Source organism: Vollenhovia emeryi, unplaced genomic scaffold (genome assembly GCF_000949405.1).
Source record: "Vollenhovia emeryi isolate VEMERY1.0 unplaced genomic scaffold, V.emery_V1.0 DF939244.1, whole genome shotgun sequence".
In the NCBI taxonomy this organism is placed as follows: domain Eukaryota; kingdom Metazoa; phylum Arthropoda; class Insecta; order Hymenoptera; family Formicidae; genus Vollenhovia; species Vollenhovia emeryi.
In genome coordinates this window covers 157272-173641 of record NW_011967122.1, presented here as the reverse complement: position 1 = coordinate 173641, position 16370 = coordinate 157272, and the positions used below count along the sequence as shown (strand labels likewise).

Sequence of the window (16370 nt, the reverse complement as noted above, 5' to 3'; positions counted from 1 at the left end):
TAAATCGGGTGAAAAATGTGATCGGTTTTTCAATCAAATTTCATCGGTAACTGCATTTCATCGGATAAATTTCATCGGATGTATCCATAATTTAATCGGAAAAATTAACAATCGGAAATGCTATTTAATTGGTTTATCCGATGAAAATTTTTCTCATTGTATCGATTCGCCTGTATAAAACAGAATGTTTCTCGTTGCAAAAAACACATTGTAGATTAGACTTAAAAGCATGCAAAAAATTGTCTTCGTCGACAAGTAGAAAAATCTTATGTACACTGCTTTTTAATCTTTCATCGTTCTTCCGACGTACGTCTACCACTTTAATTAATGCAAATGCAAGTCCGAACAGATTGCAAAGCGTTAAATGTGCAATCCTTGCCTTTATTTCTGCCTTTCGACGATCACTAAAACGCGAATACGCTGAATCTCCCTTCATCACTTTCGCCTGTCGTCATTCCCATACCGTAAATATGGAGAAGATGGAATCTCCATCTCGTAGACGGTTATCCGCAACGGTGGTTAAAGAAAGCGAGGAAGAAAGTCAGATTTTTAGGGACTTGCCCGGTGAACAGCCGCAGGGTAACTTGGCAAAGCAACTTTTGGAAGCTTCTTCCTATCGTGAAAAACGTTACGGAGTCGTAGGCAACGGTGGTTGAGAGAGGGACGGGGGTGAGAGGAAGGGAAAAGATTTAGAAGGTGGTAGGGGCCGAGTTGGAATCAAAGGAGTCCAAAGAGCTTTCCCGAGCTTTTCCCTCGCCCGGCTAGATTGAACTTCTTTTCCGCTCAGGAGTTTTCCTATTACTCCAAATTTTCAGACGCGGGCAAAGCCGTCGCGGCCGCGGTTGCGGCCATGACGGTTTACATGCACATAATGTAAGCGGTTTTTTACGCGAATATGTACAACTTGACTGGCTGAACAGAACCCGCGCGAGCTGACCGCGTTAATTAATATTATCATGCCAGCTCGCGCGTAAAGTTTTCGAGGGGAAATAATCCAATTTAGAAAAACGCGATGAATATGTTTTTGAAACGAGATATTTTCTTTCTGCGTAACAAAATATTCCTTTTAAAAGACACAGAGAAACAGAGCGCTACAAATATATTGTTAGGCGAAAGACACACAGAATTGTCCATGTTTTTAATTTATATTTATAAAGGAAGTAATGATCGTCTTGGAATATTTATCGTGCACTTTAACGGATATGCTGTAATAATATCTGGGTATTGTTTTTCATATTACATTATAGATTCCATTTTCGAATCTCAAAGAGCAAAGTGAACGTCAATATTAAATTAAAATAATTAACGATTAATTGAAATGGTAAATACACGATCCAATAAATGATTAAAGTACCTTTTTATTATAATATACAAAAAAAACATATCTTTTCCGTGTAAGAACGAATTACGTCTCGGGCTTTGAGTCGTGAGACAGCATAACGATGCGTTAAAGGCGTCTCATTAGTACCTCTACTTTAAAGCAAGGTTCCCCTACCCGCGCATTCTCTCTCTCACCCTTGACTGAGCCGCCTAAGTAAAAATCAATAATTCCTTTATCGTACAAATTAACGTTAAGCATATTCCACCCTCGTACACGGAGCCTACTGGTGATGTTACACCGTTTCCTGCCGCCCTGTCCTGCATAATATCACGAATCGCGACGACACTGTCCTCTCACCACGCCTATTTCCTTACAGCGCGTTTTCGTCATCTTTTCTTAAATGTCCAAAGTTTCGTTCTTAACATTTGACAGTGGCACTGAAATTGATAAGCTACTCTCGCAAATTTACTATCGCAATTCCAGTTAAAGCGTGAAAATTTGAAGATAATAATTACAGAGAGAAAAGCCCCACTGGTACGTGCGCGTTGCTACAATGTATCTACAAAGTATATAAACAATCTGATATACTGAAGAAATATACCTATACTTAAAATAATACACGTTACAAATGGAGACACAATGTAAAAAAAAGAATTATTTTATCAGTTAGGATTAATAGGCTATCATCATCCTTTTTTATCAATTTCTTGCACTACTCTTCAAATCTGGAATCGATTTGTCAACTTGGATAAGCTTATAATTTAAATTGGAACATTCGATTTCAACTATGCATATTAATAGTATGCAGAATAATTGCCTATGATTTTGATTGATGTACATTCTATCTAAAATCTACATCATAGCGACAATTTTGTAATTCCCATTTATTTTTAATTACCCATTAAAATTTATTAACAGCTGTATTAATGACACTGGAATGTCTATAAAATGTGATTATTTTGGAATAATCTCGCTTGTTATATCCAAGTGTATAAATTAGCGCTTCTAATTCTTTAAGTACATTTAATTCATCGGGCAAAACACACATCTATATGGCAATGCTATTATCACCGCGCACAGCCGCATATGAAATCGATATAACCACTTAAATTAATTTGTTTGCATCAGATATAGCTCGTCGGCATCGCAACGGTGCTCGAATGTCCGATTCATTAAGTCAATCGTAATGGCTGGCTATACCGACGGCGTTTTAGCGTTAACTTATCGAGTTTTATTTAAGCGATTTCGGGGGGGGAGGGAAACGTTACTGGCAACGAAGACATAAAAATTCCACCCACTCGTCACGCCTTGACGAATAACACGAGATGCACGACGATAAAGTTTTAACTGCCGGCTAACACACCAGGCGACTCGTGCTATCCGCATCTTATCGTACGACATTACAGCTCCGGACATATAGAAACAAATGGGCCGCACTGTAGTAATGCGTTCTCAACGTGCCTGTGCGTACATTACAATGGATAAGCCTGTGCCGAGGGAACCGTCGATCCTCTGCTAATTTTTAATTCCAATTACAATAGGAATTGAATTGGTCATCGCTAATGATACGGACAATTTTTTTTCTTGCACTGTCTTTGGATGTAGAGGAAAGTCAACTCAATTATGAGATAGCAGGCTCTCAACACCCAGGTTCAATCACAGATCTTTTTTTGCAACGATTACACAATCTAAGAATGACTTTTTTCACTAAACAGATTTCGCTCCAACGGCAATAAATTCACGGCGGAATCAACAGACGATGTCTATTAATTTAACAGAAACCCCGCTATCTCGTATTAGGAGCCTATCTCATAACAAGGGACTTTTCCCTATTAACACCCGTGTTAGTGTATGTACAACACAGTTGTGATTAACTGGACATAAAGATTTGATTTTCACGTGATTACTCTACATTATCATTATTTTTGTGAATCTCAAGACAGCGCATTAGAAGGAAACTTACACAATATATGATTTCGCGGAACTTTTTACTGATAATATATTTTTATTCAACGGCAATAAATTCACGGCGGAATCAACAGACGATGTCTATTAATTTAACAGAAACCCCGCTATCTCGTATTAGGAGCCTATCTCATAACAAGGGACTTTTCCCTATTAACACCCGTGTTAGTGTATGTACAACACAGTTGTGATTAACTGAACATAAAGATTTGATTTTCACGTGATTACTCTACATTATCATTATTTTTGTGAATCTCAAGACAGCGCATTAGAAGGAAACTTACACAATATATGATTTCGCGGAACTTTTACTGATAATATATTTTTATCTGTAGATTGATATTAGGCTCTCTCAAATTATAACATTATATATGCTTCACTAGTAAAATGTATGGTAAAATTTCAGAAAACTCATATAAAGTTCTTCAAAGGGTCAATGTTGTCCTGCGATTACATGATTTTCAGGGTAAATTTTAAGAGAAAATTCTCCATGTACTTACATAAATTAGTGCTTCTTATGAGTTTGACTAACGTATCTTAAACCTTCTGTTTCAGGTAGGTGTGGTTTGAGCCGTGTAGGAGAGAGTCGTGCGTCCAGTACCGTTTCGCCATGTTCTCCAAAATTCAGCGGATAACGGCGCGTCACGTGTCTCGCGACCTTGACTTCCACTGACATCGGAACGTTAAGAGGTTTACCTTGGTAAACCCCGGTATCTCGGGATACCACTCGGGGTCTCGGTCGAGGGATTAAGACGGGGTTGTTGAGCAGGACGACACGGTGGGACGACAGAGATTGGGTGAGCGGGAGGGAGAGTGTCGGGCGAGAATGAGAAAGGGAAAGGAGACTGTTGTAGCCGTACGCCTGTATAATTGATTGAGTCTAATGAGTTAAAGAGGATGCTGCAGTATCGATGGCGAAAATTAAAGAGTTCTGGGTCATGAAGACGGCGGCAGCCCCGGGACAGAGAAAGTACGGAACTTAGATGCCCGTTTCCTCGCGCACCCCCTCCGGCATCTCATTCGACGTCCACGTCGACGCCGGTATGGGAGGAAGCGCTGATTGTAAATTAGTTAAAGGAGATGCTTCATTAGGCGACGCTGCCTTGGTTCTTGGGGCTGCAGTTTCCCCGAGTTTAGCCGTTTTTAAAGGGGCTCGCGGCATAATAACTGATCCGTGCGGATCGGTCGATCAGTGGAGTATAGTGATCGTATAATTATAAGATGAGATAAAAAGAGCGTACTTTATCAGAGAAATGATTCGATATATAGTCACGGCGTGATTATGGGTTCCTACGTTAATTCTTATTCTTGGAAAGCTAAAGTCGATCAAGTAATATTATTCGACCATACCTGGTGGAAATTTTATTGCGAAAAATATTACCCCAGCCAGGAGTTGAACCTGGACCTCCCTACACTCTAGGCGGGCGTCTCACCAATTCGACCACCGGGGCATGTGTTAATATTTATCGCAGTAAACTTTCAAATGATGTTTTCGAATGTCACACTTTCGTGACTGTTTTTCGAATCTATTTCGAACATGTATTTTAATTTTCTCAGTCCATATCTGAGCTCACGTAACACCATATGCAGAACCATATACCTACACTTGCGGACCTGTCTAACTACTTCAAACGTATACAGTTATTTGTATTGAAAAATGTAAATATTTCTTTAAATCATTACGTTAATTATATTTATCCACGTGTTTTCGCACGACCAATTACTTAGATAGAAAGTAGCTCGATGGATAATTAAATCTAGAGTTAATAAGCTATTATTAATTGGAAAGTTTATGCACTGGTCGAAGTAATGACTGTCTACAATTTTCGTTTGACATTTAAATATCGAAACTGGCCTATCGTTGGGCCAAGTTCTAGCATCGTGGACACAGGCCTTAAGAAAAGTTCCCACATGTCGTGTACAAAAGTGAGCCGTTTATACGTTTCTCTCATTTATGCGATACTACTTTTTGGCGGGCATGCAAGGCTTTGTGCGTTGTCGACATCTCCGCTCGCCGGCGTCTTTTCAATTTGCAAAGAGATGAAAAAAGTGGCGCGAGCCGGGGTGGGTGGATAGCAAGACGGTTTAGGTGGCGAACGGGAAGGAGCGCGACGTGCGTCCGAAGACGCGCGGCGGAGACACGCGAGAGACAACGTAGTGTCTTCCGCATCCCCTAGGGAAATTATTGACAGTCGGCGAGGAAATGACGTCGTAAATACCACGCCGAGGCAAAACCACCACTCGCACCGACCTCTTTTCCTCCGCCCCGCTCTTCCCCCCTTGTCCGCCCTCTTTGCTGTCGTCTTCCTCCGCTTCGTTCGCTTCCTTCCCTCGCATACAATTTCGCGACGTTGTTTTTAGCGACCGTGGTTCCGCGGCGCAGGGTAGAAAAATACACGCGTCAGACCAAGCGTTCTATTTATGGACTCCGTAACACGGTGGAACAGCGGGCAGCGCTAAGAGCAAATTGCAGTCGTCTGTGCCTAAAGTTGCGTTAAGATACAATAGTGGTTTCTTCGACGGAGCATGTGTTATTTCTTCACTGATGTTGATGTCGCTAGCGACGGCATTTCTCATAAATAATCCTCGATGTTTTTCGTCTTGAAAACACAAGAGTTTGATAATAGAGGAAAGCCCCCTATTATGAGATAAGCTCCTAATATGAGATAGCAGGGATAGGAAAGTTACTTTTAAAAGTAACTAGTTACCGTTACTCGTTACCGAGTAAAAAATGAAACTTTGAACTTTGTTACCATTATAGTTACTGATTTAAAAAAAAACTCATTATCGGTACCGCTACTTAAAAAATAACGATTCGTTATTCTTTTCGTTACTTTTTTAATTCTGAAACGAGATCAGACAAACTAAAACATCTACTTCTGTAATAGTTTTTCTACTAACACAAAGATGTTAATAAAATAATTTGTTTATTTTAAAGTTGTAAAACCATGAAAAAAATTTAAGGAGATAAATTTTAAAACGCTCAAAATGTAAATAAAAAATTTTGATTTCTATGAAAGGTATAAATATGCCTAAATTTTTGTTTATTGTGCTCTCAATTTTTCGTTCAAATTTTTAACGCAATAATTTTAAACTTATCTTAAATATAACAACCCATCATAATAATAAATTGTGAACATCGATCGATGCCTGAAGATTAAATGTAAGAAAATATAATTATATTTTATGTCTAGTTTCGAAATATAAAAAGTAACGATAAAAGTAACCGTTAAATTCGTTACAGTTTTAAAGGAAAAACAGTTACAAGTAACTTCCATGGGTTTTTGCTAAATTAATAGGCATCGTCTATTGGTTTCATTGTGAGTTTATTGCCCTTGGTGCGAAATCTGTTTAGTGAAAAATTCATTGTTAGATCGTGTAATCATTGCAAAAAAGGATTTGTGATTGACTTGGGTATTGAGAACCTGCTATCTCATAATAGAGGACTTTACTCGATTTATATCTGCAAGTTGTGACTTGCATCGATATACCTCCGCATAATTATAATAGTATGTGATATTACATCGTTTTATGGAATTAACCTGCATTTTTGCACGTTATTTCTACGCGCTTTCTTTACGCGAGATATTATGTTACAATTTAAAATGATGGCAATTTTTATAAATTCGGTTCCACGCGTAACTAATAATTATGTAACATAAAAAATATATAGTTTAATAAAAATGTAATTTTGTCGTTAATACTTTCTTTAATAACGTCATGTTTACATATTAAATGATTGCCCAATTTGCCATAAGCCGCGACCTCGGGCCAAGCGTGTCGGATTAATAAGAGAAAATCCATCCGACTCCGTGGCTTTAAAGCGTGTAATTATCGTAAAATGATTAACTGCCGCCGGGGCGTAAACCAGCTCGGCATATTCGCGTGGAGACGGAGAGAACGTCCGAAATCCTGACGTCGTTGTTCGCGCTGAGAATATTGCAACCGATGTTCCCTTCGGTCTCTCCCGTTATCCCGCGCTTCCTCTCGCCACGTGGTGGAGAAGGAGCGCATTATTCGCGAAAACGATCCTTCCTTTCGCCCGGCGACTACGGAGAGAAAGAGGAGTTTCTCTCTGCTCGCGAGAGAAAACACCGAAGGCGATGGCGTGGGAGAGGGCAACAAGGGGGTGGACGACAGTGGTGCACGTTCGGAGTAGACGGAGGGGTGGTAGTTGACTGGTGCGCAGGCCAAGAAGCAGCGGGAGAGTGGTGGATGGAAACGAAGAGGCGACTGCGGGACCCGGTGGCGGTCGCGGTAAGAGACGAAGGTCGGAGCGAGCTGCGAGATCCGCGGGCTCTAAGGGTAGTTATTATAATAAATTTGTCGGGGGTTTAAGAAGCGGAAACAATTCAGAACTGCGAGCGACTCTAAGGATGTGCTTATCGTTGCTTTTATTCAAATGGAAGTGGAAGGCGACGAGCTGCAACGGACGCGACCTGTATATCTGTGTCCCTCTCTATTCTCACGGCCTCCTCTGTATTTATACGGCGTTCTCCTTTGAGTTTCGTTGGCGTTCTCCCGCTTTTCCGAAGTGGCTAACGGAGGCGCGAGTATGGTTTTAACGGCGACGGGGCATCGGTATTTTCCTACCGTTTTATTCCTCGATCGCATGAGTAAACGCAAAATCGGTTTCATACATTATTTATTAACTAACCACCCTCATCGCTTAGAGTTTTATAGAGATCTATTTTCTATCATAGATAACTCCACAATATTTCATAATCTACAATTATGGAAACCGTGTAAAATACTATATATATTTTTGAATTTTTTATTCAATTGGTTGTTGCTCTTCCTGACAACATTTTGATAGCACCTCGTTTTAGAGAATAAAATTCTTTCAGAAAGTACATGATGAACTACGTATTGTTACTTTCTCTCCCGCAGTCTCAAGCGTCTAAAACCTGGCACGATGCATAAAAATACTTGAGATAACACAGCAAGGGGATAAGGAAAACGAAAATGCCTCATTTAAAAAGGACCACGGAGGGGGTAAGGCTGGACAGGTATACGTGGAGGCCCCGGCTCGGCGATAAGCCGGGAACCATAAGCGCACTCTGACACGCGTACCGCGCGATTTCCATGCGTCTTTTCGAGTCCGCGTTAATGGCTGCGCTCACGTGAGAATAAGAGGCAATGAAATCCGAGACGTTAAGTTTAAACGCGCTGACTTATTAAGAGAGAGAAAGAGAGAGAGAGAAGGGGAACAGACGGATTATCCCCGCGGACCACCCCGATCACGACTGTGTTTACGACATTCCTGGCAGAGGGCCCGGTCATTACGGCGAACGAAGGAGGACATTCGTGGTGCCGTCTTTTCGAGGGTAGCTCGAAATAAAAACGACGCCTCCCTATGCGCGCGACGTGTCGCCGGGAACACGAGGCGAAGTCGCTCGACCGAGGTTTCGTCTCGTGTTGCATCTTTTTAAGATGCGCGGCCGATATAGTTTAGGGCCGCAATAAAGGCGGGCCCTGGGCGCTTCGATTTACGGCTTAATTAAAAACCTCCGGCGCGGGCCCGAGACACCAAACGAAGACTCGTCGGGGAAGCGGGCTGTGGTTCCTTAAAGTCCTTTAAATACGAGCCGGGCGTATCCGGAGCTTCTTTATGGGGAATTCACGGGTGGACTTTTTTGACCGATAAACGGCCCTCCGGCCACCAGCGGAAGTTGTCACGCTTTCCTTCCTTTCGTAACGATCTCGCGCGAGTTTCGTCTTGGGATATTAAAAGCTGGCCATGCGAGGTTTTTGCAACTCGAGATCGTCAGAAGAAGATGGGTATAACACAAAGCATGGATAATTGGATATTTCGAGGAGATTCGTGAAAAATTAAGAGTTAGTTTAGGGCGCGTCTCAAATATATCTGTTAAAATGTACTTTTTCACTCATACACCGAGACAAATTTCCAACGGATAAACCACTTAAATAGTGTTTCCGATGGTTAATTTTTCTGATTACATTATGGACATGTCTAATTAAATTGATTCGATAAAATGCAATTACCGATCAAATTTAGTCAAAGAATCAATTATATTTTTCATCGGATGTACAATTTAATCGGATATAAGTATCCGTTTGTTAATATGTAATTGAGTATCCGTTTAGATAGGCTAGGATAGTTTTCTCAGTGCGTACATGTCTCTTCCACACTGAGAAAAATATCCGATTAAATATAATCAATACAATCATACAATCATACAATTTTGAACTTTATTATATAATTCGTAATAAAATAAGTTTTAATTTGGTGCTAAAAATTTTTCAAAATTGTAATAAAAAATGTTGAGTGGTGGGGTATTTTGAGAAAGAAAAAATTAAAAAACTTTTGGCTCATAGTTTTAAAGTACTAGTGAAACCATTCAACGTTCATTACAATTTTTTTCTAGCTCTTACACTTTCGTCAATATTCGTCCCGAAAGAGAAAATAAAATTTTCTTCAAAGAGGTATTTCACCACCTAAAAGTGCGTATGGGCACGTATAAAAAAAATACATGTCCCTTATTTTGAGCTGAAAAACATCTTCAACACCCATCATAATCGGTGTATCTCTCGGGTATGTTTATACTTATTAGTGTACATTTGCGGGAAAGTTCACGTACCTACAAGGTGTATCCTAGTGACTATATATTTGATTAAAAATGCAGACAACTCCATAAGCTTCGTACGCAGTGCCGATATAAATATAAATATTTTTCATACTTTGAGGGATTATATTCTGATAGCGTAAACATTTCTCGGCTCGTTTGTCACGGTAGCCGTCAGCGCGAAAATAATAAAACGCGTACGTGCGCCGGCGTACGCACCCTTTCTTACCCTAAGCTTTCTTAATTTTCTTCTTGTAGTCGGCGAAGCGCGGGGAAATATTTTTCTTGAGAAGACACGGCCGTCTCCGTGACGTGGCGCCCGTAAAATCTTTATACACCCGCAAAGCCGTGCGCGTACGTACACCCGCGAGCCGCGCACACAGATAACGGGTCGCGTCTCGTGGCTGGTTTTCCGCATAATCCCACGCGACATAATATGGGGGTTTATCTCGTGGAATCATGGTGGCTTAACGGGATGGTTCCCTCCCTCGTGCAGACCGCCGGTTCCTCGAAGGCAAATCCACCCCCGTGGAAGACAACGTCGCACACCCTTGAACCCTCTAGGCCACGTATACATTTCCGCCCCGCCGTATATACGTCTCCAATTTCTCCTTATACCGTCCCTCCCTGATCCCGGCGCGACGATGCCGCGGGATTTGCCGTGTCCTTCCAGAAACTTGACAGGACCAGGAAGTCCCGGAGGCTCCTAGCGAAAATATTACCTTGTCCGACGAAAGATGGAGAAAAATGAAAGGTTTCGTTGATATCGATGGTACGATCTACGCTGAAACACCGCCCGCGGCACCGCGACGATGCGTGGCGCCCGGATATGTTGAATAGATAAAAAAAAACTAAAATATATCTTAAGCGCGCTTGTTACTAATTTACTTAAAATATTCATTCCGTTACGAAAGATATTCTGGCCAGAAATTTTTCAATCAAGTTCTTCTATAAAATGAAATTACCTAATCGACACGCGTTCGTATAGGGTAAGCGAACCTATTTCAGAACAGCACCTATTTCGGAACACTTTAATGCTGCAATTCTAAACAAAATCGTAAGACTCGTAACTTGTTCTCGTAAGGACTTACGGCGTCGACTACAATTCTATGTATATCGTAAGACGTACGATGACTCGTAAATATCTACGATTTCTCGTAAATTTTATGGCTAGTAAGAAGCTGTCTGTAAAGTTATTGTTCTAAAGTTTAATAAGTATTTTCAGTGTTATTATTATACATAATGAACGTATTATATATTGGACTATTAATTGAAGAAGAATACAACAGGTAATGTAAGAAAAAATCATTAATGTCACTGATTATAACCTAACAGATGCTGGTACAGAATTGTAGTTTACGTTAAACTGTAACTCTGCTTTTTACGATTGCTTCGTAAGCTACGATTTTACGATTTTACGATTTATTCATAAATTTGCTTAGAATTGCACCATAATTTTGCTCCTGTTAGCTGTCACGTAATGTCAAATTTTAATGCTGGTGATAAAGAGCATTATAAATAAAGTTTGTGATGTGAAGAAATGAGCAGTAGATACAGAAAATAATTGACAATAGTATATTTTTGTTATTGGTTGTCATGACAGGGCGCTTCTGCGGGATGAGTTACGGTAAGTACAATAATTTCATATTTCTCTTATATTACTTGCTCGTTCTCTTATATTTTGGACTTAAACAACAGTTAAAGGTTCAAGGAAGATAATCGTTGCTTAATTGAATTATGAAACTATGTTGTTGCGAAATGCGGCTGTATATGAAAACAGCTGTTCCGAATTAGGTGCAGGTGAACCTAATTCGGAACAAATTCAATACTTGAATTGATTGTCCGCCATTTAAAAACAAAGTCTTCTTCAAATATTGATTTATGCCTAATTAATAGTTAAAGGATGACTTCTTAACTAGCATATATCAGATTTGTTTTAGAAGATTTTATGTAAAAAAATACAGCAAGTTTTTTAAAAAGTGTTCCGAAATAGGTTCGCTTACCCTACATTTATGGCATCGAGATAGTCTTTTATACAGAGTCTCTCTTGTTAAAAAGTTCATTGGAACAAATCAGGTAGAACAGAGTCCCCTATTATGAGATAGGTCCCTAATAGCGAGATAGCGAGGTTTCTGCGAAATCAATAGGCATCGTCTGTCAGTTCCACCGTGAAATGTATAGTCCTCGGAGTAAAATTTGTTTAGTTGAAACTTCATTGTCAGATCGTGCGATTGTTGCGAAGGAAGGTTTGCGATTGAATTTGAACGTTGAAAACCTGCTATCTCATATTAGAAGCCTACGCAGAAAAAAAAGTAGCTGCCGTGCCTAAAAACTGCACGTGGTAATTAAATTTCAGTTGCAAAATATGGACAGCTAATATTTCGCTGCTGCGCCTATTGCATCAGGTGCGACAGCGAACCGCTTGTTGCGGTCTAGAAATTTGTAGTTGCAAGCAGCAAAATATTTTTAGCAGATCTTGACCAGCTACGGTAGCAAACAAAATTTTTTTCAGTGTATCCCATAATAGGAAACTTTCCTCTAATAAAAGACCGTTGTCTGAAATCATCCAACGCAAAGCGCCTTGATCGAGCACGCGTGCTCGAGTTCGTGAAATTGGCGGACGCGCGGGCGTCCCTCGTGCCTCTCGGCAAGGAAGCGAGGGACGGGAAAAATTCGGTTGCGCAAGGAAACGGGGGCACAATGCTCCGCAGAATGCTAGCGCCATCGGGAAAAGTTCGGCGAACGGAAACGGCGAGGGTGGAATTGTGTGTACGCGAATTGAGAAGGAATAGGGAGGCGGGGGGGGGGAGGGGGTGGCTGCTGTTATTGATTCTAATGACATTTTCGCGCCGAAGGCTACGGCGAGGGTGTAATTGATATCCTAGGACACGAGGTGCGCCTCATGTCGCTAGAGGGTCGATTCTTCTCGGTAACGGCTCCTGGGCCTTTCTTGTCAATCTTTTATGTATCTCTTGACGCGAGATACACGCGAGATACGTATCGTATGATTAATGTTCGGCATTATATGGAAACGCCGCGCTATTTTTAGCGCCGTAATGAAATTCAACGTCTTACACGCAGAAAATTCCTTTAAGTAGCGGCAATTCAGAACGTTATTTCGAATTACCGAGATCATATTACGTTTTCGTATCACGTGTATCTCTATACATATTTATCGCGTAATTAAGATTTATATTAAGCGCGCTCTTGTACGGAGTCTCTCTTGTTAAGTTCATTGGAACAAATCAGGTAGATGGGGGTCCCCTATTATGAGATACGCTCCTGATAGCGAGATAGCGCGGTTTCTGCGAAATTGTAAATTTATTGTCCTCGGAGTAAAATGTGTTTAGTGATTCACTGCTGGATCGTGTGTGATTGTTGCGCAAAAAGCTTTGTGATTGGATTTGGATATTGAGAATCCGGTATTTTTTTGTGCCGCAATGAAATTGAACGTCTTACACGCAGAAAATTCCTTTAAGTAGCGGCAATTTAGATCGTTGTTTCGAATTACCAAGATCGTACAATATTACGTTATTGCGTATTTCGATACATATTTATCGCGTAATTAAGATTTCTATTACGCGCGCTCTTATACAGAGTCTCTGTTGTTAAGTTCATTGGAACAAATCAGGTAGATGAAAGCCCCCTATTATGATATACATAGGTTTGTAATGGCGATATAGCGAGGTTTCTGCAAAATTAACAGGCATCATCTGTTAATCCCACCATGAATTCATTGTCCTCGGAGTAAAATTTGTTTAGTGATTCACAGTTAGATCGTGTGATTGTTGCGCAAAAAGCTTGATTGAATTTGGACGTTGAAAATCCGCTATTTTTTTGCGCCGTGATGAAATTGAACGTCTTACGCCCAGAACATTCGTTTGAGTAGCGGCAATTTAGATCGTTATTTCGAATTACCGAGATCGTATTACGTTATCGTGTATCTCGATATATATTTATCGTGTAATAAAGATTTCTATTAAGCGCGCTCTTTCAGGCTCCCGTTTTTCATCAGGCGCGATGAACGCGATCAACAGCGATACTCTTCGCGGTAGGGACATCACGCCTTTATACGTATCGCTTCCGACGTATGCACATATATCTCGCGTGACATCGCAAATTGATACAATCATAAGCGCGCGATACGTCGTATGATTATGTGGACACTTCGCGCGGATTAATAGTATACCTGGTCCATGGAAAGCTATGAGGGTCATTAATTCCGACGCCGCAGTGTGGTAAGGGCCGCTTCATTTATTTCACTCCCGGCTTCGTCCTATCCGTGCTTTTTGTCTCGTTTTAACGCAACGTCGTACAAACACGGCGATCGTTAAATAACGTATCTTATTCGGTGCGGCAAACTGCGCACAGTTGGACAGCGACGGCGATACCGTGGGTACAAAGTGGTCTCGCGGTGACTTACGAGCCACGCGGTATTTCGGCTTCGGGATTTTGGTAGCTATTACTCCGCGCGGGTGTAAATTATTTTATAATAGTAACGCGCCGCGGTATAAATTTCTCGTCCTTAAAATCAACAGAAACGCCGTATAAACTCGATGGTCGTTAAGTGACTCGCTTTACTCGCGAGGATCACTGCTTGAACGTAACTATACGAGTTACGTTAACACAGCAGCGCGGGGAGTGGCGTATGCAAGTTTGCAAATTGCAGAAATCATTAATTTAACCAATTAATTTGACATGACGAGTCGTTTTTGATCGTAATGCTCACTGCAGCGCGACGTCTTCTTAATTTAACGAGCAGGCATTGCAGAACTATTACTGCCAGATATCGGATCGGAAATTGCCCGAAAATCCAACGATCATGCAATTATATATTGTGCTGTACGATATAATAATAAACATTATACTTCTATAAATGCAGTATGTGACAAAATTTAACGGACGCGACGTGATTAATATACGAAATAATTAGCCATTCAAAAAAAAGTATCTTACTAACGCAGGTAGATTTCTAAATGTTGCAACAAAATTTCATCGCTATTTTGTGTATCTGTTAGAAAATTGTTTGTAGCCTGCAAAATTTATAGCAGCAACACTCTAGTAATACCTTTTGGAAAGTTTAGGATTCGTGACTAAATATTAATCGAATTTTTTTTAAGTTTCAATCGACCACAGCTGGCCACATTTATTAAATACCCTTTAACAACGTTTCGACCTTTGATTTACGTCCTTATCAAGTGAGTAAATGTTTTACACGACTCATCTTGGGAGTATGTAAATCATCTCGCGTATTGCTCCAGGTATTGTATTAAAAATAATACCAGTGTGCAACCATAATCTCCTTTCAACGCTGGTTTTTATATAGAAAATATAAAAGATAAGCGCAAGACTTGCAGTGCTGATATAATTACCTATCGTATCTCACACTCTCTACATGGATTAATTTATGATCGTTTTTTAATAACACTAGAGATCACAAAGCGCACGCTTTGCGCGCGCCGTTTACTCTTGCGCCTTGTGTATTTTTAAAACTTTGTATAGACAAAGGGGGTAGGTCTATGCGCAACGTCAATTTAAAGTAAAAGGTAATGTATCACTCACCAATACGATTCGCAATAGCAGAGTTGTACATCGTTAACTATGTATGTTAAACTGCAAAAATACAAATAGACATATGATTATTATAGACTAATTATGTAAAATCGAAATTATTGTATTAAATATACTTTATATTTTATATTTTTAAAATAGGTATTTATTAAAGTAATTATAAAGAATACTGAAAAAGTCTTCCTTTTAAATATGAACTCACAAATTTTTATGCGTATGGTTTTGTCCCTAACACATATTCGAATCCTCGTTCGAATCACTTAAATAAATAAAATAAAAACACAGATCGGATACTTTATTTTGCACAAGTAGCAAATAGTATAAAAATGTAAGACACTCACCTCACCGATTTCTCCGCTGTTGCCCGATGCCCCTCCTGGGCCTCCTCCTCCTCTCAGATTTCCTTGTGGCACTTACACAACACTCACTCGCGAAAATCATTGATCGCGCGAAATTTCGGGCACTCCCGTACGCGATGTTAGATACCGCGTAACGCACGAAATATTATTAACAAATGTCGCGTGACTTTCTATCATACAAATTACTCAAACCAACAACTTGCATTTTTGATTCGGAAGAATAGGATAATGAATAAATCACTTTTGAATTGACGATATAAAACGCAATGCGAGCATCGGAATCCAAGCGTAATCTGCGGTAAAGAAGTAGTTATTAATCCGCAACGAAACGATATTTTACAATCGTTTTCATTCAATCTAATCCTCAAAATAAATTATATGAACGAAATTTCCAGCGATAAATAGTTGTTACTAATTGCAACAGTTAATTGAGATAATTTTCGATTATATTTACACAATGTAACGGCGTGTGATAAGTGACTTTCTTTACTTCCAGCCTGTTCGAGTTGTGAAGAACGACAGAGCGAATTACAGCGCGAACGCCGAAATCGCGCAAAATTTTCTCTT

The 16370-nt window shown here is 40.1% G+C and overlaps 1 protein-coding gene across 1 annotated transcript in view; it reads left to right on the top strand.

The window, feature by feature from the left end:
• The window catches only part of LOC105560031 (UPF0489 protein C5orf22 homolog), a 223042-nt gene extending 218407 nt beyond the window's left edge, over positions 1 to 4635 (top strand). Inside the window, exon 4 of the mRNA XM_012008772.1 lies at positions 3842 to 4635. Coding sequence (XP_011864162.1) covers positions 3842 to 3845 — 4 coding nt within the window. The 3' untranslated portion in view covers positions 3846 to 4635. The remainder of the gene's footprint in view (positions 1 to 3841) is intronic.
• The last annotated feature ends 11735 nt before the right edge of the window (positions 4636 to 16370 follow it).